Here is a 23,897-nt window from a genome sequence, read left to right on the forward strand (position 1 = left end):
CCTCCCCCCAAAATGTATTGCTTTCCATCTCTAACAGAGTCCACCGCCCATGTCATGATGCATCATAAATCGTTGTGTTGTGACCACACCAACCAATTTTTAAAAAAATAAAAGGCAGGTGCACTGTCAACAGATGACCCCATTACGCAAAGGCAATTGGACAGTCCACGAGTATGGGCGTCAGTCTGGCTAGGAAGTTAGAGCGCAAAACTGAAAGATGAGAGCAATGGTTGGGAAAACGTTATCGTCCACGAGTTCACAGTTTGATGGAATGCAGCCTGACGCTTGCTTGTAGGCCCTCCACACCTAGTGAGTGATGTAAGATCAGGCGGACGGCTCAGGTGATTGGGGAAAGCAAGGCATCGACGAGTTCACACCTTGGTGCGATCCCATTTGGGGCAAATATTGTAACCATTTATCGAGATTTAAAACAGAAGTTTGAATGCAACAGTGAGTGGATGATCCGTGACGCGACGGACCGTACTATGATCGCACATTTTCGCTACTTGGTTGATCAGCTGAGCGCGCTCAGATTTCCTATTCTTTTTTTTTCTTAAATGCGGGATCTTAAGGGTGACTTTTACATAGTAAAAATTCTGTTTTTCCAAAACAACGAGATCTTAGGGGAACCGGGAGGATCATAAGTGGTGGGATCTTAGGCGGAGACAACTGTTTACGCGAATATGAATGTAGACGTGTGCATGTGTTTGTGTTAGTGTGCATGTGTATTTGTATCTCAGTATATGCCTACAGGCATATACATCAGTGTGTGCATTTGTGCATGTTCAGACAAGTGTGCATGTATGTGAATAAGTGTGCAGATGTGTAATATGTACGTTCATATGCATATGTGGGTGGGTATGTGAGCATGTGTGAGTGTACACATCTGGGTATATGCCTGTGGTTGTATACATTAGGGTGTGTATGTGTGTGTAGAAGTGAACATGTGTGTCTGTCTCTGAATAAGTGCCAATGAGGGTATATACATTTCAGTGTCTGTATAGATATACTGTTTGTCTGTGCGTTAATGTGCATATGTGTCTATGGAAATGACTGTGTTTATTCCTCTGTTTCCGGGTCTGTGAGCTCCTGTGCTTGTGTCTGCCTGAATGTCTCTATATGTATGAGTGTCTGTGTCTGAACATGTCAGATGAGTGTCAGTATGTGTGTGTGTGTGTGTGTGTGTGTGTGTGTGTGTGTGTGTGTGTGTGTTTGTTTGTGTGTGTGTGCGTGTGTGTATGTGCGAGCTTGTTTCTATGAGAGTGTGAATATACATTGTATACATTCATGCGAGTCTGTGTATCTGTATATGTCTTTGAGATTGTGTATCGAAGTTGAAGCACAGCAGACCACAAGTTTACCTCTTCATCATGACCAAAAGCGATGTAGAACGACCTCACAGGGCGCACACCGCTGGCCAGCACATACTCAGTTGCCTCCAAGATACCCTGGGTAAATAAAGACATTGTTTCTTCCAAGTGTTAACAGTAGTAAATTCTTTATCGTAAGTGTTACAAGTACTCTCTATCCTTATCGCTTACAAATATTCTCTATCCTAAGCATTAACAGTACATTCTTTATTCGAAGTGATGAGTGTATCTCAATTTCCTATCCTAAGTGTGAACAGAATTTCCTTTATCCCAAAAGTGCAAAGCACATTTTTTATAATTTTAATTTTCAGTAGGTTCCCTTTTCAAAGTGTTAACAGTATCTCTTTATCCCAGCAGCTGAAAGTACTCTCTTAATTTAATTGTTAATAAAAAGACAGACATTCATTTTAAGTATTAATGGTATAACAGTTTTTTTCATTGCATTGTAGAAACTGCTTCATTCCTATACACATACATCAAGTAAAGCAATGCTTCAATGAAAACTAGGAACTCACCATGACGCATTGTTTCACATCAATAGCACCCCTCCCGTATATGAAGTTGTCATGGACGTCACCAGAAAAAGGGGGTGCATCCCACTTATCAAGATTTGTCACTGGTACAACATCCAGGTGACTCATCAGCAAGTACGGCTTCAGAGATGGATTGCTGCCTTTGATGTGATACAGAAAGCTGTAGTTGTTGACTCTCTCCCATTCAGACTGAGCATGAACGAGCGGAAAGCCTGTGGACATCGAACCCCACAGTTTGCAAGATGTAACAAAGAAAATACTTTCACCAAAACTAAGGGAAGAGTGAAGCTGTGCAATATCAAGTAGGCCAAATGAAACTAAAACAAAGGATGAAAGTGCTGGAAGTCTTAAGTCTGTAACAAAAATAGTGGTTATGAAACTTCCAAGTGGCTGAATTTTAACAGTCAGTGGTTTAATATGAAATGTACTGAAAGACTATTGGCGCCAATGAACCCCCAAGTAAAAAAATGTACATAGGTGTAACATGAGCATTTGGGAAAGTTGAGTCCATGGAACTTCAAGGGGGGGACTCTCGAGGTCTGGAGCATTAAGGTGTTCACCTCTCATTCAACAGGTACAGGTCCGAATCGGGATAGCGACATAAAATTTCCTTCTCTAAAATTTTCTCCTTTCACATTCTTTCTTTCTCTCCAACAACGTTCTGTCGTCTGCTTTCGTCTCCACTTTCTGCCCCCACCTCCTCACCTCCTTTGCCCCCTCCTCTTGGCTCCTGACTCTTTCTGCAGCCTTTCTACTGCTACACCTTCGCTCCTTCTTCCTGCTGTCTTTCAGTCACACCCCTGATCTTATGGTAGGTAAGATCCAACACCTTGCCTTCTTGGAAAAGGGTGAAAAATCTTGGAGGTCCCGTGTGCAAGTTGTGCATGTTAAAGATCCCTTGGTGATCCAAAATCGATAAGAGTAGGCTTCGGCCGCCACCTGGGCAAAGTTCAAAATTTCCTACCAACAGAAAATGTTTAACGTGTACCACACACTTATATATGACCTTATGCAGTCGTAAACGCCGTAAAACACTCACAAATTTTTTATTTTTTTAAAATAAAGAACTTCGAGACTGTTAATTGAACTTAAGAAAAAAAACACCCCAACACAAGTGTTCCAGAAGTGTAAAAGTATCAGAGTTCTAGTTAACAAGATACAACAAATAATGGTTTAGTAGAAACGTTAGAGAACATTGTGAGTATTGAACCATAAAAGTAATTTCCAAATTACAAAATTGTTACTTCTTCAACAGAAACAAAGCGAAAGAAAAATTAGGACACAATATTATTCATGTCAACCCCTGCAGTGAGACAAAGACAGCACTTTTTCCAGAACCATGACACAACTGCAAAGCACCTGTGTCTGATATCATTAAGGGACTCTACATTGAATGTAAAGGTCCATAAACAACTGAATTTTAAAAAAAAGAAAAATAAGTCACATAATACATTGTTCCAGGTGAAGCACATACTTGCAATCAAGAAATCTCCCAACTTCTGCAGTTGATCTGCGTTGAAGACCCCTCTTTCCTCACTAATTGACCTGAAGCGTAAGGCCTGTTGAAATCGCTGTAACCTTGGCTGCGACAGAGGAATGAAGTCTGTGTCCGACGCCTTACATTCTTTGGCCGGAACACTTCTGCGTGACAGGTACACAGTCCTCACCACCAGAATTATCATAAACAGCAACAGTGCTGCTAAAATCACCCTCTTGATCATGGTTAAAATTTTCTTTTCTCTTCTGAAAAAAAATAAAAATAAAATTGCAATGTCGGAGCGAGATTACACAGGGAACAAGGTTGAAAAAAAAATTGAAAAATGAGTAATTTTGTGTACCCTAAACAGCAAGTAGAATAAGAGGAAAAGGTCTTCTACTTCCAAGAAACAATAAAGGCCTCCTCAAAAAAATCTGCATTATAACAGCGGACAACACACAGGAAAGACTGTGAACACACCCAATTTCTTCTGTCTGCATTGAGAAAAGAGCAATAGACTGAGCTAATAGGCAGACTGAATAGCTTCCAAATATCCAATAAACTTTTCGCTGTGCTTTAGAACATGATTCAAGCTTACACACGCAGCTTTAAACAGTCACCAGCGTATTATTGGGTAATTATTTTTCCTGTGCATGTGAAGCAAAAGAGATAGCCTTTATCTAAGAGAGCACTAGACTGAGATGTTAATTTTTAAAGTCCTATATATACAGTAAACTCATCGCTTTCAAATAACCACTTTTTACTGTGCATGCATAACAAAGAACACCCAAACTTACAATGCAGCATGAAACAGTCACCAATGGACAGTCAAACCTGTGTAAGATTGAATTGCAAGGGAGACAGAAAAAAAATTATGTCTTAGAAGACATTTTCGTCTTAGACAGGGAAATTTCGGGGGAGATGGAGGGGGGTTTCAAAGGCCCAATCAGTGGGATCAAGGGTCGCTCGTCTGGTCAGCAAGCAGTGGTCAAAACTTCACACCTCTCAAGTGCTATCCTCTCTAATAATGACTTGCGTCAGTATCCATTGCCACCAGTGCTTGCGTTCCACGGGAACACTGTATGACCTAATTAAAAACAGAAATGTTTGAATATCTCCTTTGCTTCCATCCTAACCTTGCTAACCCATCGGTGTAATAAGCACGGTTAACCAATGCCACCCCTCCCACGCATGTTACGATTCGAGGAACTCTTTCCTCGGCTGCTGGGGGGGGGGGGGGGGGGGTTGCGAGTCGTCTTGCCTAACTGATCAGCTACACCATTCATAACTGGGTGAGTTTTGTTGAGTAGTTTTTATTGGTGGAGGGGTGGGGGGCAGTTTTAGGCTTAAATTACTTAAAAACAAGTGGGCTTGACCCACCGATTTCGTGCTTTAACTGGTGATTTAGAATTTAAAGACTAAATACTGGCGCTGATCCTCCAAAACTCAACAACAACTCAAGGGGCGTGGGGGGATTTTTTTGTGATTTAGTTTTTGCTTTAGGGTGATTAAATGCAAAATTATATAGGTTAGAAATACTGCCCAAATCCAGCAGTTTTGTATTCTCGCAGTACCGTTAGAAGGCATAGTCAAACAACGAAGTATAGTCAGTCCGGGAACGTCGTTGCCCCCAACCACAATTGAAGTAGGCCATCTGAATATTCAGACATCTTATAAGAATCTCTAGATTCCAGATCTAGCTAGCGAAAGAAATTGAATTTGATGCAAAAAAATGCTTCTTCCCATTCCTCGCAGAATGAAAGATTCTATGATGCCGAACTGTCGCAAATAACCACAAAAATTTCGAGAACGGAAACCGCTCTGAGAAATAGTGGTCAAGTTTATATCCCAGAGCGTATGGAGAAATAGTCACTTCGCAAAAAAAAGTATGTCAGAAACTTTGGGTTGGCTCCTCCTACTATCCTGTTTTTCTCATCCTGATTACCCGCTGTCAAGCAAACCAGTCTTAATTCATCCTCGTGTTATGAAAGAGGCTAGATCTAGATTAGTCAAGATCTACCCTGGGATTAGAATAGAAAAAGAGGGGAGGGGAGAAACTGAAGTTGAAGAAAGACAGTTGAAAGAATGAAGAGGAGAGAGGGGGAGAGAGAAAAAGAAAGAGAGAGAAAGAAAGAGAGAGAGAGAGAGAGAGAGAGAGAGAGAGAGAGAGAGAGAGAGAGAGACAGGGAGAGAGTGGGGGGAGAGAGTGGGGGGGGGGAGAAGAGGAGGAGAAGAAGAAGAAGACGACGAAGGAGGAGGAGGAGGAGGAGGAGGAGGAGGAGGAGGAGGAGGAAGAAGAAGAAGAAGAAGAAGAAGAAGAAGAAGAAGAAGAAGAAGAAGAAGAAGAAGAAGAAGAAGAAGAAGAAGAAGAAGAAGAAGAGGCACACACATAGATCTAGAGGCTAAGTTACTTCATAAAATAAATACTCACCTGCAACGGATAAAAAGCTAGAATCTTGATCTGAGTAAGAAACTAAGACTTAAAAATCCAATAGTTAAATAGTAGCCTAGTGGAACGAGACGTTTGTTCAGCTGCCGGTCCAAAGGTCAAAGGTAGACAGGTGAAGAACTTGACAAGAGAAGATCTTGTGAATGCTCTCTTTCGATACTAGCCTAAATTGACAGACATCGGTCATCGAGTCCCGAATGACGATGTTGACAATTGACAATAAATGAACTAGATCTAGATCTTACTCAACAAAAACAAGAGTGTCAAGAAGTCACACTGAGCGTAAAGATTATATTTCGCATTTAACACGAAAATAAAATAATCAAATAATACTATTATTATGTTCATCATTGTAATGTTTCCAGTTTAGGGAACTACAGTGCGTCATTGTCAAAGGCCAGGGGGACGATGATGTAGATCTATAGTCTACAACAGATGGACTTAAAATTTATTTGCGAGCCTTTTCATATAAAGTCCTATTATAAGTGTAGACCAGTATTGATTGAGATATGAGATAGGCGATAGACCCTGTATGAAATCAGTTGTTAATAGCAGGGTGAGTGAGTTCAAAGTTGGCTGAGGAATTCAAGATCTTGATGGACGTATGATTAGACATTTTGTCTCAGGAAAGATCGAATTCCTAGCTACTACTACTAGATTCTACTCTAGAAATCTGTTGAAAATAACTTTCTAAAATATTTATTAAACCAATGATCCGTTATAACAGAATTATTCTGAGGTCCTTGGGATTAAAAGGCCATACTTGCGTTTCATCAGAGTAATGTTTACTCAATATAAATATCCGTAAAAAATAGCATCATAAGATCTCTTAGATTGATCTAGTCTTGTTTATTATATTATAGTTTGAGACAGTTATCAAACAAGGACCTTAGAAGAATGTTGCCTATATAACCTCTTTGGTATCAAATGATTATTATTTTTTTCGGCCAGGTTGAATGGAAATTAATAACTAGCCTAGGAAAGAAATCTTTAACGACTGCTTTCATGGCACCGCACTCTTTTTTAATAAAAGAAGTGTTTTCTTGAAGGCTAACCAATAAGAAAAGTCTATTTTCCTACCGACCAGTCAATGCTTCTGGATAAAATCACATGACCGTTGTGAACGGAATACAAAATACGAAACAGAAACAACTAAGCAAGCAGTAACGGTGTTCTGAGAGACTGTGAGGAAAGATTTCGACTTCAATAGAAAGTGTAAGACCCGTTTCATGTTTTCAAATTGTGAAGTTAGTTTTATTTAAAGTCTTTTCCCCTCTCAAGAGTAGAAGCTGGAGTTAGAATGAGAATTATAATTAAATTAAGTGGACACGCAACATAATTTCTGTGTGTACTGTAGATCTCTAGATCTACTTTTTGTCAGTCAGTGACTCACACAGTGGTGAGTCAGTTTTGTTTTCGTTGTCTTGTCAAGTTGGTTTGTCTTGTTGCGCACATTCAAGAAAGTTTCGTCAAATCACTGTTTGGTAAGATATATGGTCAGCGGCACTATCTTAGCCCATCCTAATATAATGAATTAAAATTTTCGGTGTGTCTACGTACGGTATTATCCGGGTATGCCCGGATGGCCACCTAGATCTAGATAGAATCTAGATCTATACTGTCTATAGTATAGATCTAGCAATAGAATCTACGTAACCGGGCACCTAGTCTCAGTATCTACGTACACGGTAACCGTAATGAAAATAAATCAATATTTGTCCTGTGCTGTCACTTGCTGAAAAAAATAGAAAGTCATTCAAGCGTCTTGTTGGGCTTGCCATCGTGACCAGTCAGTGAACCTGCACGTGTGCATCACATCTTGTGTTGTGAGTACCGGTTGGAGTCACCAAAGTTCATTCAAAGTCTGTGCGCTGCGAAGTATAGGGCTCCGGAATGGGGGGATTATTGGTTGTTGTTTTTTTTAAAGTACAGTCAGGGGAGGGGTGGGGATGAAGGCAACACCGGATGACAAAAACGGAACTTATATTTTAATTGGAGTTCTGAACTGCCCGGTTACAGTGCACGTGACACTGAGAATACATATATTATATGCTGATTACCGTGTACGTAGATATTGAGGCTACATGCCCGGTTACCGTGTACATGACACTGAGACTACGTGCCTGGTTGCCGGCCGTGTACTTAGACACTGAAGCTAGGTGCCCGGTTTCCGTGTACGTAGACACTGCACAATAAAGTGTCTACGTACATGATGGTTACCGGGCACCTAGCCTCAGTGTCTACATACACGGTAACCGGGCACGTAGTCTCAGTGTCATGTACACACGGTAACCGGGCAGTTCAGAACTCCAAATTCAGTTTTTGTCTTCCGGTGTTGCCTTCATCCCCACCCCTCCCCCGACTGTTACCTGTACCTTTAAAAAAAATCAATAATCCCCCATTCTGGAGCCTTATACTTCGCATCGCTAGGCTTTGAATGAACTTTGGTGACCCCCAACCGGTACTCACAATGTGATGCACACGCACAGGTTCACTGACCAGTCACGATGGCGAGCCCAACAAGATGCTTGTATGGCTTTCTTTTTTTTCAGAAAGTGACAGCACAGGACAAAATATTGATTTATTTTCATTCCGGTTTACCATGTATGTAGATACTGAGACTAGATGCCAGGTTACCGTGTACGTAGATACTGAGATTAGGTGGAACTAGGTGCCTGGTTACCGTGTACGTAGGCGCTCCGTAAATTTTATGGTTGAAGGAACAGAGAGCGTGTACAAATGTAACAAGACGCAAGCACGAGACAATAAATGCTCTTGCAGGACTGTAGAAGGGTTGTAAATTATACAGACCAAATGGGCAAGGGCATTTGATCGTGTTAACTAGTTTTAATAATTTGAAATAACAATCCAAGCTCTTTTCTTCACTTTCATTTTTTTTTCTTGCCTCATCTTTCCCTTTCTTCTTGAACATTTGGAGTTTGGAGCCAAAAAAGAGCCAGAGAGCCAAATCAAATTATCATGGCCGGACACAATCGAAATGAGCCAAATTTCTGGGATTTGGCTCCAAACTGACAACCCTGACTATTTGGACACGAACAGTGACGAACATGATGCTGTGGAGCGTCAGCCCGCTAACCTCAGCCCTGATCCCTCTAGGGTCATTTCCAGTAAATCGAGGGGGTGAGAATAGCGAGACATAGGTTATTCTCACCCAGGGTGAGAATGACAACTTCCCAATGACAATTATATCTTCAACTTCAGTTCAGTGCTTGGTCAAATTTAGGCCTGTACAGGTAGAATCTCTAAGGCTACTACATGACCAAGGCAAGGCAGAGGTCAGTGTGAGCATGCACTGGTCAATGCTATCCCTACACAAGAGGGTAAATTTTTACAGTATTCTTTTACTTTTCCTCCTGTTTCCATTTAGCTAGATCTACATGCGTTTATTTTCTACGTCATATATATTGATGCGCTGAACACGAATATCGACTTCATTTCTGTCATTTCAGCCAAACCTCATTTGCTGCAGATCACAAAATCTAGTATTTGTACAGCCACTTTAAACTGTCGCAAATGAAATATTTTTCAAGAAAATTTCAAACTTTTTAACTGCTAAACATCAAATTATAAGTAAGGAAGTTAAAACAGGGGTGCATGCTCCCCTTTAACCCCCCCCCCCCCCCCCCCCCCCGATTTTTTTTAACTTCAGAGGGGCAGGCCTTCCTGAAACCTCCAATTGGTTCTTGTCAAACGTGAAAATTACTAACTACGCTGTTAGGCTTTTATTGTGATATATACACCTCAATTAAAATTCATCAAATGGGGGCTATCGTAGCCTAGAGGTTAAGGTGTTCGCCTCTCATTCAATAGGTCCCGGGTTCTAATCCGGATAGCGACATAAATATTTCTTCTCTAAAATTGTCTCCTTTCACCTCCTTTCCTGTTCTCAAACAATGTTCTGTCTTAGACTGCTTTCTCAAACAATGTTCTGTGGTCTGCTTTCTCACTGTTGTCTTTACCATTATTTTATTTTTGAAGTGGCTAGCCGTACTTAAGTACGGCAAGACTGAGAGTCTAGCCGTACTTTAAGTACAGCTAGACTGCCAGTCTAGCCGTACTTAGATCTAGGTTTGGCCCTATCGACTCAAGCCTGTTAAGTACACAGGTCTCATTAGATCTAGATCTAGTAATTATTCAAGTTCAAATACATGATGCAAGTCAGTAAGGCACCTTTTTGGTTTTGTCTGAAATACAAATACTTTAGGTATTGCAAACTAAAAATTTCATGTACAATTCAGCCATCAATATTAAGTACGGCTAGCCTGGCTGTCTACCCTTACTTAAGTACGGCTAGCCAAGGAGTCTAGCCGTACTTAAGTTAGGCCCTATTAACATTAGAAAACAGGAGGTCAAGTATCGAAACTCACTTTGTTGTTTTTGTGCGAAGTCCACGGTTTTGGAGTGGGGAAAAGCTGATTGCTTATAGTATCACCTTTTTTTCTTTGTCGAAGGTACGAGGTACGTTGGATAATAGTTCTGGATTTGACATGCATAGCCCTGAGATTGCATCACAACAGCCAATGTGTAGTAGTGTCTGTCATTTTGCACTGTGACTGGTTGGTTGTGTGAGATGTGGATGTGAACGCCCCTAAATATGCATTGTTTAATTGATTGAATTTTTCTCTGAGAGTGTAAGCGGTGTCAATTACATTTTGGCTTTGTGGATGTTTTCTACTGTTTCTTTTACAATAAATGCAGTGAGGTCTTTATAAATGCGACTCATGGTGTATTTGTGGCAGTGATTGCAAAAAAAAACGCAATGAAAGAGCAGCTGTGATATGCCTCCGGTGTGCTATTGTTGTGTGAGTTAAGTATGGGGTCTAAATGAGAACAACAGATAGGGCCAGTTCTAGGGCTAAGGGGTTCATGCTCTAACTCAGACAACCTGCTGTCAATTGTTTTTGAAAGTTAATTTTCTCTTTTTCAGAGTCAGAAGAAAGTACTACGCAGCCTTCTTAATGTCTATTCTCCCCATTTGTTCCCCCCCACGACTCGTTTTTGCCATTATATATATAAATGTGCCTAGTGACTTTGAAACTCCTTTTAATAAGTCTTCCTCTGATTGCTCACTTACCTGTATGTATGTATGTTTTGTGTGTCGCTGCCTCTAGCATACACTGGTGGTTAAGAACTACACCCAGAACAATATGAAGGTATGGTGGTTACTTTTCCTGGGTTCAAAGTTTATAAGTGGGAAGTGTAAACTGTTGTGAAAACGAGCATCAAGAATAGTTTCAGAAAAACCAGGCTGTTATAGAGCCCTGATATATATTTTTATATGTCTCATAAGTCTTGACCGCGCAAACTGTGCAGATGGTTTTTTAATATTCTGTCTGTGAGTCCATTGTAATGCTTACACCAAAGGCCAAGAAGAGAATGTCCGATACAAATTGAGAACCGCAGGGGTCGCATTTTCTGTAGTTTCTGCTTACCTGATAGTGTTCTGCCACCACTCACCACAAATTCTGCAAAGTTCATGCAGCTTTTGAAAATGCAAATCCTCTGAATTATTCCCCATTTCTTTACTGGGCTAAAATATTTTTAATAAATGCATAAGAGAAATGTTTTAGAAAGTAGCCCGATTCTAAATTTAAGAAGAGAAATGAAAAATCATGTCAGAGCGAATCACAGGGGATAAGGGTACCATTTAAAAAAAAATTAAAATCGTATAAAATCACACATTCACTTCGCACAAATAGCACTTACACTCAAGTAAAGCTCGGACATTTCATGAAAATCGTGTGTTTAGTTTTTGAGATAATAGACTGTATACGCTCCAAAATGGAATATAATTTAAAATGCAACTTTAGATGAACAAAGCACTTGCACTGCAAAGTGCGTAAATGCCATAAACGCCAGTGAGATTTCCAGAGCGAAAGTGGATTGTCTTGTTAGTCTCAAAGATGATCTTTAAAGTGAGATGTTAAACAGGCTTCAGTAGTGGTTGGTTGGCGGGTGCTCTGGTGTGGCTTGCTTTTTCTTTCCTATCAAATATCTATCGTCCTTATCTCCCCTTCTTCTTTTTTATGTTTGTTACTCTCTTATAACACCTCTAATCTTCTGGCGCTCATATGACCTTATGCAGTTGCGAGTGACGTAAAACCTCTACTGAAACAAACAAAACAGGCTTCTAGCAACGGAAACTGATACACTGAACTGAGTTACGCAGGCACAGCGGCAGGTATGGCTATCGTCGCAGTTGTAAGCCGCGGGAGTGGACGACTGACACTCATTTATTACCTTCGGGCGGAAGGTCAGACCAGGGCTCAGTCACCAACTAAAGTACCACTTTCAGTGGGTTTTTAACAGCCATGACCTGGGCAAAATTGAAAGTTTTCATACCCACTGAAAATGTTTGATGTGTCCTGCGGGCTCATATGACCTTTTATGCAGTTGTGAGCGCCATTTATACTTAACCAAAACCCCACCCCACTAAATATAGGGCATTTTTTATTTGTCTTGATCGCACACATAATAGTTGATTAAACATAGAATGTTGTTGTATTATTATAAGAAACATTTTAGGACCTGAAAATCTGTTCAATGTGTGCATGTTTTGCTATTTCGTACATTTTCACTGTGTGCATGCTCGACTGTGTTTAATAATATATTAGACTATTATGTCTTTCCACTTAATCTAATTTATTTTTTGACAGAGTTGCTTATCAGAATCAGAAAATCTTCAGGGGAAGTATGGAGTCCCCAGCATCCCCCATGAAGTGGAGCGATATTGTACGTATACTATGGCCTACTTTAATCTATTTGTTCTACATGTAGATATTTGATTTTGGTCTGTAAACTAACTGGACAAATAAAAGTAATATTCAATTTTTAGTGAAGTATTTTCATTTTGGACTTAGTCAAGATCATTTGATAATATCAGGGAAGGAGCATTAGCATTTAGGCTTCTGAACTTGATGAGTTAGGATATCTCACCATACACAATATTTCCCCTGTGCTCTTTAAAATATTCTATATTGATCAAACAAACTGGACCTTATAAAATTTTTAAACAGATTGTGAACAATGAACACTTTTTACTACTCCCCCGCCCAGTGAGTTAAACTAAAGTTACTCTTGAATCTGTTCATGTCGTGTTTCCCTCTGTTCAATGAGATTATTTTGTTGTTGTTTCTGATTAGGAGTCTGAAGCTCTCCAATTGGCAAACTACTTGCAGACGTTGATTCCGGCGACCCCAAGTGACTCTCCCAACTTTATCGTTGATACAAAAAGGCCAGAGTTTTTAGTAGGTTCAAGTCCTATGCTTGACAGTTCTACTGCCCAAGTTAAGCCTAAACGAACTGAACTCACTCCCGACATAGTTCAGCAAAACACCCCAGATGTTCCTCGCCGAGATTCCAATACAACTCAGCATTTCTATCAAGAAAATGGTGGAGTACTAAACTATGCAAAAAGAGCAATTCTCAAGACTGAAATAAACCATTTCAAAGCAAAGTCACCGCATGTTTTTTCACCTCTTGAAATGGGTCGATCCCCCTTAAGGGAATTGTCGAATACATCTCTGACAGGTACGATGTCCTCACCAGAGAACTTGGTCATGCTGAGCCCTGACTCAGAGTGTGGCCTTGGTCCTTGTCAGAATTTGGCTGCAGTGAACACCAGTGTTTTAAAACCAACCCTCACCAATGAGGGGACCATGAGAGACAACAATGTGACTTCTGCTAATGAGCTGGACAATGTTATCCTCCAGCCAGAGATGGCTCATGAGAAAAGTGGTTCTGTAGAAAAAAGTTCCCCTTCAACATCACCTCCTTTGACTGTTACAGAGACATTTTCTCCACTTTCTGCTGAAAGGAGACAAACAGCTGGCGCGTCTTTAACAGGTGTGCTCCCTGAACAAACAGAAACTTTGACATGTTTAGTATCATCTTCTGAAAAGAAGGAAACTTTGACCTGTTTGGAACCAACATCTCCAGAGATTGAGGATTTAATTTTTCCATTACCGTCATCTGAACTGATAGAAAAGATGGAAACGTTGACATGTTTGGAACCAACATCTCCAGAGATTGAGAATTTAATTTGTCCACTACCGTCATCTGAACTGATACAAAAGAAGGAAACTTTGACATGTTTACAACCAACATCTCCAGAGATTGAAAATTTAATTTGTCCGCTACCATCATCTGATCTGATAGAGTCTTTGGTGAGTGTTCCATCTTCTGATAATACAGGTAAACAGATTTCCCCCCTTTTCACTGAGAATGATTTGGTTGAACAGCCCCTTCTTTCAATGAGCCAGTTAATCACTTCAGAACTGTGTGATGACGTCTGTCAACGAGCTGTGGATGATCCACCCATCCCAGCCTGTTCACAAGATCCTGTTGAAGTGAAGACATCTGGCATTGAAGTCACGGGTCAAAACCAAGAGGATATTGTATCTTCAGTAACTTGTGATGAAGATGGAGGTATGGCCACCTTGTTTTCGGCCTCAGATGGAGACAAACTGGCAAATTTTGTGACTGACTTGATTTCAATTACAGATCAAGATGAGATAGCACCACCTGCGTTACTATTGCCAAGTTCTGGTGCTATAGATGGACATGAACTTTTTACAGTCGCACCCATTGACCTTGGAGCAGGCCTGACAGAGTCTAAGGAAACTACCTGTGATCAGCAACATGAGGCCTCATTTTCCTTAACTTCAAACATCCCAGTAATGGGGGGTCGGTCTGACAGCCCCACTGGTGATCAAGCTAGTAGTACAACTGGGGTGAATCAAACTATCAGCCCTACTGAGATGAATCAAACGAGCAGTACAAAAGTGTCCTCATCCTCCTCATGTGCTGAAGAGGACTCTGAGGAAGTCAAGAAAGTAGGTGCTTTGTTTTGTTGCTGAAGTGTAATTCCCTAAAAGAAACATAGTTAATTTCAAAGATGAAACCCTTGGTTGAATGGAAAGTATCAAAAACAAGTAAGAAAAAAGGAAAGAACAAGGCAGAGAAAAATACTTAGATTCAGATACTTTACATGAAAATAAGTATCTTGGGTATTAAATACAAGTGAGCTCTGATCTTGATATTGTTTAACTGTCCATTAAAGAGGTTGCTGCATGTCGGTTATTTCTTTCTCCTCAATTGTATGTATGGTAGGGTGTAAAAAGTAAGTTCTCGATGATTCAAAGAGTCTTGGGGTTTCTGATAATAATCTTTCTCTGTGCTGTTATGAAAGTGGGTGATAGCTCCAGTAGCTTATAGAATGTGTGTCAGGCCACAGTTTCCCATGGTCCCATCCGTGCAGAAGTTTTAACATATTTTTGTCTCTCAGGCACAGCCGAGAAAGTCAGTTGGACAAATCGCGACCACCAAAGGACAGTCACAGAAAGCCCCAACTGCGAAGCCATCTCTGATGAAACCTGGCATGTTTCAGTCTAAACTACGACAGAGGCAATTATCAACTCGACGCACTTCTGGGTTATTAGGTAAAACAAATTTTTAACTGTTGATGTGTAGCTAGTGTGTAGGCTAGGTGTGTTGAGTACACAAAGAGGTGTTGTTGACGTGTAATGTGTAGCTAGTGAATGAACTACATTATATTTGATTATTGTTTTCCAGTAAGAAAAGGAAAATTTGTGTGAGCTTTTTTTTTTCTTTGTCTCTAACTATGGATTATAGATGTAAGTTTATAGGTCCCTTGGTCAGTCTCAAAATCTAGTTTTTACTTTGCTTTGTCAGTCCTGAAACCTGATTCAATACTTTGCTCCGAGGTCTTCAGGCCTATGTAATAGTTTGCTGGCTGAGGCAGCTCTTAACATTTGTCAAATTTTGCTAAGTGGTCTTTAGGTCTAAATTCTTTTCTCAAGTCAATCTCAAAGCCATACTTGATAACTTAGTTAAGAGTCAGTCCCTGCTTCAGGGGTATTGTGGGATGGGGGGAGGGAAGTTCTTTTGCTCACCTTGTCAGTTCAGTTCAATGGTAAACAAATATACCTTCCCTCTACACGTGCTCAAATCTCTTTTTTACTTTTGAGAAAATCAAAGAAAAAGAAATCACCTAAGTCAGAACCATGACTAATATTCTTGTGATTTTTTAAGATAAAAACTAGGAAGGAAATGATAAAACAGAATGAATCTGTCGTATAAGATGCCAATTGTTGCCTTAATTCATACTTCATTTGAATGACAACTTTATCTGGAACCCCCAGGAATTAATCTGTGGGATTGTGGAATGGTATGGACAATGTCACAATGCATACTTTTAAGCATAACAAATGGTTGGAGGTATTCCCATGAAATTAGTCTGTTTTTGGGGGGGGGGGGGGGGGGGGGGGGGGTTTAAAGATGTCTTTTTTTCATTCACTTTGTTCTTTGAGATCATGAACAAACAGATACATATATTTTGTTGTGTTTATATTCATTTTTCATACCTTGAGGTTTACTAATCTGACAAACTGCTTGTTGTCTAAGGTTGTTTGCACACAATCATAAATCATGTATTTAGTGCCACTGTATGAAGACTTTTACCTTTTTTATCTGTGGCCTGAACAAACAGTGTGATATACTGATATCCCTGAATATCATTGTGCTATTAATGACTGTGCTTTGACATTTTATGTAACGACTGACATAACTGATCTGACGCAAGACACTTCCTCAAATTTTGAATTGGTTTCCACACAACACCCAAAATGGGCTTTGTTTTTGTTTCCACATGTATGTGACTAGAGACAGAAAGGAGAAAAAGTTCAACTATCCATCAGCCCGCCGTGAGCAGTCTTCAGCAGAAAAAGTCACCTGTGATTCCCCATAAAAGTCAAGTCCCACTTGCCACCGATGCTGGCAGCAATCTTATACCAATGGGATCGAGAACTGTCACTCGCAAGCCGCTGAAGGGTCCAATGAAGGCCAACAGATCTCAGGAGCCCTCCAGTGATAAGGACTCTGCAGAAAATTCTGAAAGAACAGTTTTTGCTTCTTCTCGTGGTGTCGTAAACAATGGTGAGGATTTCATGTATTTTTTACCCAGAAACGGCCAGAGATTTAGAATCCACTGTCCCATGGGCATGGTGTGCAACTGCCCCACTGGTGGTGGTGTGACTCATGCACATTCACTAATTGTTTAATTGTCATGTATTTTCTCTGTACTTGTCAGTCTTTTATTCCAGGCTGTCAACAGCGGGTCCAGTCTTGCAAAACAATACAAAGTAGATTTTATGGCTCCCCAATGTGGGGCCTACCTTTGAAATGGCTTACAGTGGACTCTGCTTAAAGCGAACACGGTTACTGGTAATCTGGATACAGTAAACTGAAAGAAAATAAAATCCCTAATAGTTGTTTTTTTGGTCTATTTCAGCAACTTCTTTAAACTGAAGAAAACCCAGCAGTCTCGCAGGTTTTGATTGAGCAGATGCCTCTATAATTGTGTCTAATGCAGCATTAGGACTTCTAAACACACAAAACAAAGTATTTTAGATACTCTCACTGGAAGTGTCATTTTTAGCAAGCTCACCTCATCGTCTCCTCTGTTTGCCCTCTCGCCCACCTGTTGCATTGCTTCACTTCTATCTTGTTTGCTGGTGTGACTCTATTTGATGGTTTATCTTTTCTGTTTCTTTATCTGGCATCATTTTGTGTTGTAAATTCACCTCTGACATAATTTCACAATTCTTTTATTTAGCCCCCACTTCCCTTCATCATTTCTCAGTTGTGGGTGATTAGTGGGTGCTCTGCTGTGGTTTGCTCCTTCTTTCCTATCAGGCACCTATCATCCTTATCTGTCCTCTTTCTTTTTCATGTTTTTTACTCTCTTGTAACACCTCTAATCTTCGGCAATTGCTATTCAAGTGTCGCAGCCCCCCTCAGGGCAGTGCTACTGACTGAAGAGTCTTTAGGCCATTCCCAAAGGGGGATAACGTGTTCTTATGCTCAGTAGACTTGTAAATGGATTGATTTACTGTGCCGGAACTGCTGCTTTTTCTTTCCTCATCTTTACTATTATCATTTCCTCTACTTCTTTATGTTTGTCACTCTTCTGAACTGCTATTTCAGGGGTGCCTTGACAGTCGAAGCAGACTTTGTGCTGTTGAGGCTAGAGAGTTGAGCAGAGTAAGCCTGATTCCCCGTTTGGACTTCTCTGTTGATATCCACTCCTTGGCGCTCATACGACTTTATGCAGTTGCAAGCACCGTAAAACCTTACTAAAACGAACAAGTGTCGCAAAACTCTTACTAGAACTAAAATATTTTGTCTTATCCCTTCCCCTCCCATAGACCCAACAAAAGAAAGCCGGCTACCATGTCCAGCTGCCTCAAAGCTGGCACGAAGAGTCCAGTCAGGGCTGAGACCTCCATCAAATTTTAAGTCTGCTCTGCCTACTTCCCTATCGAAGCCTGGAAAGACAGTAGCACAAGAGAAAAGAACAGTTAATGTAGACCCCTCAAGGACTGTGATCAAACCACGTGGACATTCTAGAGGGCCCACTGCCTCACAAGACCCTGCAGGGATGGACCAGGTAGCCACTGGTATGACCAACAGGGGGGACGGCCAGACTGTGGATTTGTCTCGGACTGTTACCAAAAAAACAACAAAGAGAGGCCCCCTTAAAGCGACCTTGCCAATGGAAATGACTGGAGCCAGAAATCTGGGTCAGGGGACCCCTACATTAGGGAAGCCAACACTCAGTTCCCACACAATCACCAAAAGTGAGTTCTTAATTCAGTTGTTAGTTTTTTTGTTACACTACAGTGGTTTCAATTGCTTTCAATGTTATATATATGATTATATCGATAAATGAGTTGTGATGACTTCGTGGTGTGCTGTGTAGTGATGTGTGCAGGTAGATATTGGAGCACCAGTATGTCTAGCGTCCATCCATCCATTGGGTTTGGGGGTTATTTTTGTTTATAGAAATCTGTCTTCCTTTGACTGTGAGGTTGATGCTCTTCTCTTTAACCTAGATCCAGAATTTGTTTTCATTCACCAATTGTGCTGTTTTTTCACCTACTACATATCAACTGCTTAGTGTGAGGCTTTGCCATAAGCCTTTTGAAAAGTAAAAGTGACGTATCCCAGAATTTTACTCTGAGCAGTCAGTGTATTCGGTTATGATATTCATAACGCTAGATTTACACTGTTTAGTGGTCTATTTTATGTTATGTTTATGCCATATGTCTTGTGATATCATATACATTTTACAATTTGTGAAGTCATCTATGTGGTTTCTTATGTGTGAGTGATTTCTCCTCTTCAAATTTTTTACTTTCCTCTGAGCTTTTATGTCTTTTCTACAATCTGATAACATCTGCCATTCAGACAGACTATGCTTTGAATCTGAGACTTTGACTTTATTTTACCCCAGGTTTGTGGGTGGTTGGCGGGTGCTCTGGTGTGGTTTGCGTCTTCTTTCCTATCAAACATCTATCGTCCTTATCTCCCCCCTCCTTTTTCATGTTTGTTACTCTCTTGTAACTCTCCTATCTTCAGCACTTATATGACCTTATTGTGTTGCAAGTGCCGTAAAACACTTACTTAAACTAAAACTAAAACCCCAGGTTTTGGCATTCGGACTGCTGGTCAACCAGCAACTTTAGAGGAGACTCCAGTTAAACGTGCAGATACCCTGGCTCCTCGTCGACTGTCGACAGTGTTTGTTGCACCAGGAAAAGAAAGGTAAGCACCATAGTTTTAGTTATGATTCTTTGTAGGTGTGATATAAAACATGCTAGATTCAGACCGTTTTCCTGGAGGTTTTTTTTTTTTTTGTTCTTTTGCAGTAGGCCCACCATTTTCAAATCAATAATATTGTTAGGAAAAATCATTTCCCTGTCACAAGAAAATTTCAATTTAAAATAAGTGGATGTTGCCCTTCGCGTTTCTTAAAAACAGTCATTGTAGCTTTCCAGTGACCAATCTCCTTTTTCAGGGTTAATCAGTATTTGATAATACTTTCGATCTGATATGATGGAAAGTTTTTATCAGATGAGAGGCAAACGAATGCAATGATATTGGTATTGTGAACATGTTTGATAACTTCCAAGTCACCATAGGTTTGCCTAATACGAATAAGCAAAGCTCACATTTCATGAATGCCAGTCAAGTGATATAGTAAGTAGTATAAATGAGTAACTTTTTACCCCACAGGTAAAAACTGAATACTTTGATCATTTGCATCGTTCCCTTAAAATATCTCTTTTTTGTACATAATTTTCATTTTAATTAAAAAGTGGTCAGCGCAGTTGGCATAGATTTAAATAATCGTGTCAATGTACGTAGAGGCTGAACTTTCAGATATAAGTTTTGTTTGATTGATTTCTTTCTACGTATTTTCGGACTCTGAGTCAGCATGCAATATCTTTTATCTTTTTCAGAGGATCAGAATCTCCGCGTGCAGGGAGTGGCCACAGGAGTGGAAGGGTACTTTTATTTTTTCATGTTGTTGCTGAACACCTTCAGTACCGCAGGGTCATATAGTGAAAAACCCTTGAGTACCGCACCTATATAGAAGCCTACAAAATAATTAGGGTGCGTAACAAAAAAAAATTCATTGAAACAAACGTCATTGACAGGGTAACATGAAATTTTCAAGATATATTCAGAAACAAATGTACTCTATAGAAAAACCTCTTTTGCGACATATGGACATCATAATAAAACTCCCATTCTGTTTGGAGAGGGTAGACACACCCACCTGAATTTTTAGCTCTAGGTCTAGCAATCTGGGAATGCTGAAGCCATGGTAGAACAAAAAATGTAAATTTAAAAAAAAACCTTCACAGCTCAAGAAACGCGCTTTAAAAATTTGAAGCGTCACATCAACGATTTAGCTGTCACATAGTGTGATTTCCTTTGATATTTACTTCCGTCCAGAAGTTCCATTCATTGTTTAATGTGCCTGGTCGAGTCGGCGACTAAATTCGCCAGCGGAAATTACGGGAAGTTGCAGACGGTACTGTAAATGTTAAAATACAGCACCGGGAGTTGTTCTAGCTTGATACGGTAGACTGGGTGCTGTTGTTAACACGTCCTTGTACATTATATATATCGACTGCTCAGTGGTGTGAGACTGTGTCATACGTCCCTTTTCATAATGGCATAAGGCAGAGTTTTACACTAAGCAGCCAATATGTACTATGAATACCAGTATCCTTTGTGTACGGGTTAGTTGATGTTTCAGTGTGGCGTGCAAAAGACGTGATATCGATTCCTCTGTGGGTAGGATTTTTATAATGCATCTTATATTTTTGCATGGGTATTGTATCTCTATCATCCCAGCTTCGCCCTGCAAGCTGTTTCAATGCAGTCCATCTCTAAATTGTGTGGAAGGGGACATAAAACATCTACAACTACAAAAAAAAATTATTTCATTTTTTGTTTTTGTGTGGTTAATAGTATTGTATAGAAAGCTATTATCATGACATAGAACATGCCACGTGTAGTCATAAACACAATATAGTATAGTTTTAGCATGACAGAGTGTAGCCCTAACATGACAGTTTCGTCGCAATGATGGGTTTTATGGAGCAGAAAAGTGACCCAGTAGAGTGTTGCACATTGTACCTTCTCAAGAAAATATCTCTCCTCTTGTTTTTTTGTTGACTGCTCTGCGGGTTTGTTCAAAGTTGTGCTCTTTGATGTTTCTGTTACATTTTTTAAGTTACAGAGAAGATATTTGGACATGAACTTCTCATTTATCTGGGTTTTTTATCCTTTTCCACTTAGTCTCTGGGCAGATGGCGGTTTATGAATACGTACATTTTAACTTTTCAACGTGACAGCTAGAGCCACTTCATGCATAAAATATGCATTATCTATCCTTCTTTGCCCGAGACTTTTATGTGCCATACTGTCATGTTTGTCCCTTTGCTTGAACTGAGGGTCAGAAGTAAATCATGCCTTTATATATTATATCCACTAGCATGTATTTAAGAAAAAAACAAAGGACTATGCAAAACACCATAAGCACACACAAATGTCATGCAAGTAAAAAATTATGTTGCAAAATAGACAAATCCATTACGCACCATCAAAAGTGTTTCTGTTGAGTCGTGTATGTGTACTGCTACTTCAATGTATTTTGAAAGTGTTTTCTTTTGTTTTTAATTCTTATTTTAGAGCAGCAGCAGTTCTGATGATGGAGGAGCTTTTAAGGTGAGAGCAATCAGCATGATGCACTTTCACAGATACAACTAGTCACATCTGGATGCATATGTTCTATTGGCTGTCTACTTCCATCTATAGACCCACTGCAGAGTATATAGTATAACAGTGGCTATTTCTGTCATATTTTTGCAAGTGATTTTTCCTTCCTTTGTGCAGACTGGTGTCGTGGATGGGACTTTAGGCCACTTTGGCTTGGAACTTGCGGGGTTAAAAACTGGCTTGAACAATGCTCAGAGAGATAATGAGAACTCAGCCTACGTGATAATGGGGCACTATCCTGCCCCCGCCCAAAGTAAAGGGTCAAAAAGTCCACAAAACTAAATACGAGGTCCATTCAGGCAAAAGATCACTAAGGAGTCACACACAAAGTCTCAAATGTCACATGACTTAACTGATTCAGCCCGCAGATAATTTTGACTCTGGACGCTAATAATTTGTGAGCGCTTCGTAACCTCATGGGTGATCTCACAAAGAGTTAATGCAAAAATATCGAAATTTTATAAAAACCCTTTGTTGGCATATAGAAATGTTCAGAACAAAAAATTCTTATGTTCAATGACATCAGAAAAAAGGGTTGAAATGTAAGTGGTAAGGAGTGAAGAAAGGAGACAGTCAGCGCTGTGAACGTTACAACGGGCTGAATCAGTTAAGATAGAGCTTTGCTTACTTTGTCAGTTACCTGTTGATTGAACGAAATGTACTTGATAAATTATGGCAAGCAAGGGCTGTTTCTACTTCAGTTTAGCCGCTATTCTTATCTTTATGTATTGATTTTGATGGTTTCTCCTCTTATTATTTCCTATCTTGTATTTCTCTTCATTTCTGCTTCCTCTCTCTGTCATGTTTTGTTTTTTTTAATCACCTCAAAAATGGTTACAGAAACCAAGAAAAAAAAAACAGGACTTTTTTCTCTCCTTGATGTGTGACAGTGTGGAAACACTTTAGGCATCTTAGGTGACGAGAAAAGCATGCTGTTTCGGCGAATTTTAATGGGGAATGACTTAAAGTAAAAATTCTGTCAAATTCCATTCCATCAATTGATGTGAACTCGTCACGTCTGCCCTTCTGCGATGGGTTATGTCTATGAGCTGAGTTTGCCTGGAGGTGTGAAGTGTACCTATGCAGACCAATCACAGACAACTGTCATAATTGCGGCACAGCCCTCTACACTATCTGCCTGCCATGTTTGGTGGTCAATGGCTTTCCTCATTGTGCAACTCTGTCTCACACCTATATTTTCCTACATGTCCTTTTCTTCAAATGATCCAATTGTGTCAATAACATCAAATACTTTTATTTTTCACGACTTTTCTGTCATTTTCTCTGGCACAGCCACGACGTGCTCTCGTACAAAACACACCGGATGCGGAGCCAAGACGACTTTCCCGCTGGTCACCCGTGCCACGCAACCGAGGCATTCCAGAGGAAGAGATGGTCTTCCAATGTACCAAGCGCAGTGCCCCAATCAAGGCCTTGTCAAAGATGAAGGAGTGACTGGAAGTAAAGTAATTTCTAACTGCTGACTCTGATACGCTTCTCACTATAAATAAAAGCAAGACTATGGCTTAATGTCAGGGATAAACTTTTATCGTAGCTAAAACTACCATTGCTCTGAGGAAAGTGTTTCACCTTCAAAATTACCTACAGTAAGTATAACTAGTACAGTAGTCTCCGCCTAAACGCACGCCATACAAAAGCACGCTCCGCTCAAACGCACGCTTTCATCATCTGACAGGTTTTTTTACTATATAATTTAGACGTACAGACACACTGTCACTCCCTCTAAACGCACGCTCTGATCTGTGAAACACACCAACAAGTTAAGCTTGGCGAGGAGAAATTTTCACAACAACCTGCACAGCCTGCATAAGACAAGCCTAGAATTTACTAGAAAATCGGATATTTGGTGAGAGTGCCCCTCACACCGTACA

The 23,897-nt window shown here is 40.2% G+C and overlaps 2 protein-coding genes across 2 annotated transcripts in view; one reads left to right on the forward strand and one right to left on the reverse strand.

The window, feature by feature from the left end:
• Positions 1-5,985, reverse strand: part of LOC101850548 (N-fatty-acyl-amino acid synthase/hydrolase PM20D1.2) — a 17,704-nt gene extending 11,719 nt beyond the window's left edge. Inside the window, exons 1-4 of the mRNA XM_013080133.2 lie at positions 5,812-5,985; positions 3,378-3,646; positions 1,886-2,115; positions 1,362-1,448 (exon numbers count right to left, since the gene is read on the reverse strand). Coding sequence (XP_012935587.1) covers positions 1,362-1,448; positions 1,886-2,115; positions 3,378-3,624 — 564 coding nt within the window. The 5' untranslated portion in view covers positions 3,625-3,646; positions 5,812-5,985. The remainder of the gene's footprint in view (positions 1-1,361; positions 1,449-1,885; positions 2,116-3,377; positions 3,647-5,811) is intronic.
• Positions 5,986-6,956: 971 nt separating this feature from the next.
• On the forward strand, positions 6,957-23,695 carry LOC101850787. The gene is made up of 10 exons (XM_005094112.2): positions 6,957-7,044; positions 12,507-12,582; positions 12,993-14,684; positions 15,137-15,290; positions 16,534-16,806; positions 18,078-18,509; positions 19,359-19,476; positions 20,175-20,220; positions 21,919-21,954; positions 23,299-23,695. The coding sequence occupies exons 2-10, from the start codon at positions 12,544-12,546 to the stop codon at positions 23,458-23,460; spliced, it is 2,952 nt and encodes a 983-aa protein (XP_005094169.1). The 5' UTR covers positions 6,957-7,044; positions 12,507-12,543; the 3' UTR covers positions 23,461-23,695.
• Positions 23,696-23,897: the final 202 nt, after the last annotated feature.

Source organism: Aplysia californica, unplaced genomic scaffold (genome assembly GCF_000002075.1).
Source record: "Aplysia californica isolate F4 #8 unplaced genomic scaffold, AplCal3.0 scaffold00075, whole genome shotgun sequence".
Classification (NCBI taxonomy): domain Eukaryota; kingdom Metazoa; phylum Mollusca; class Gastropoda; order Aplysiida; family Aplysiidae; genus Aplysia; species Aplysia californica.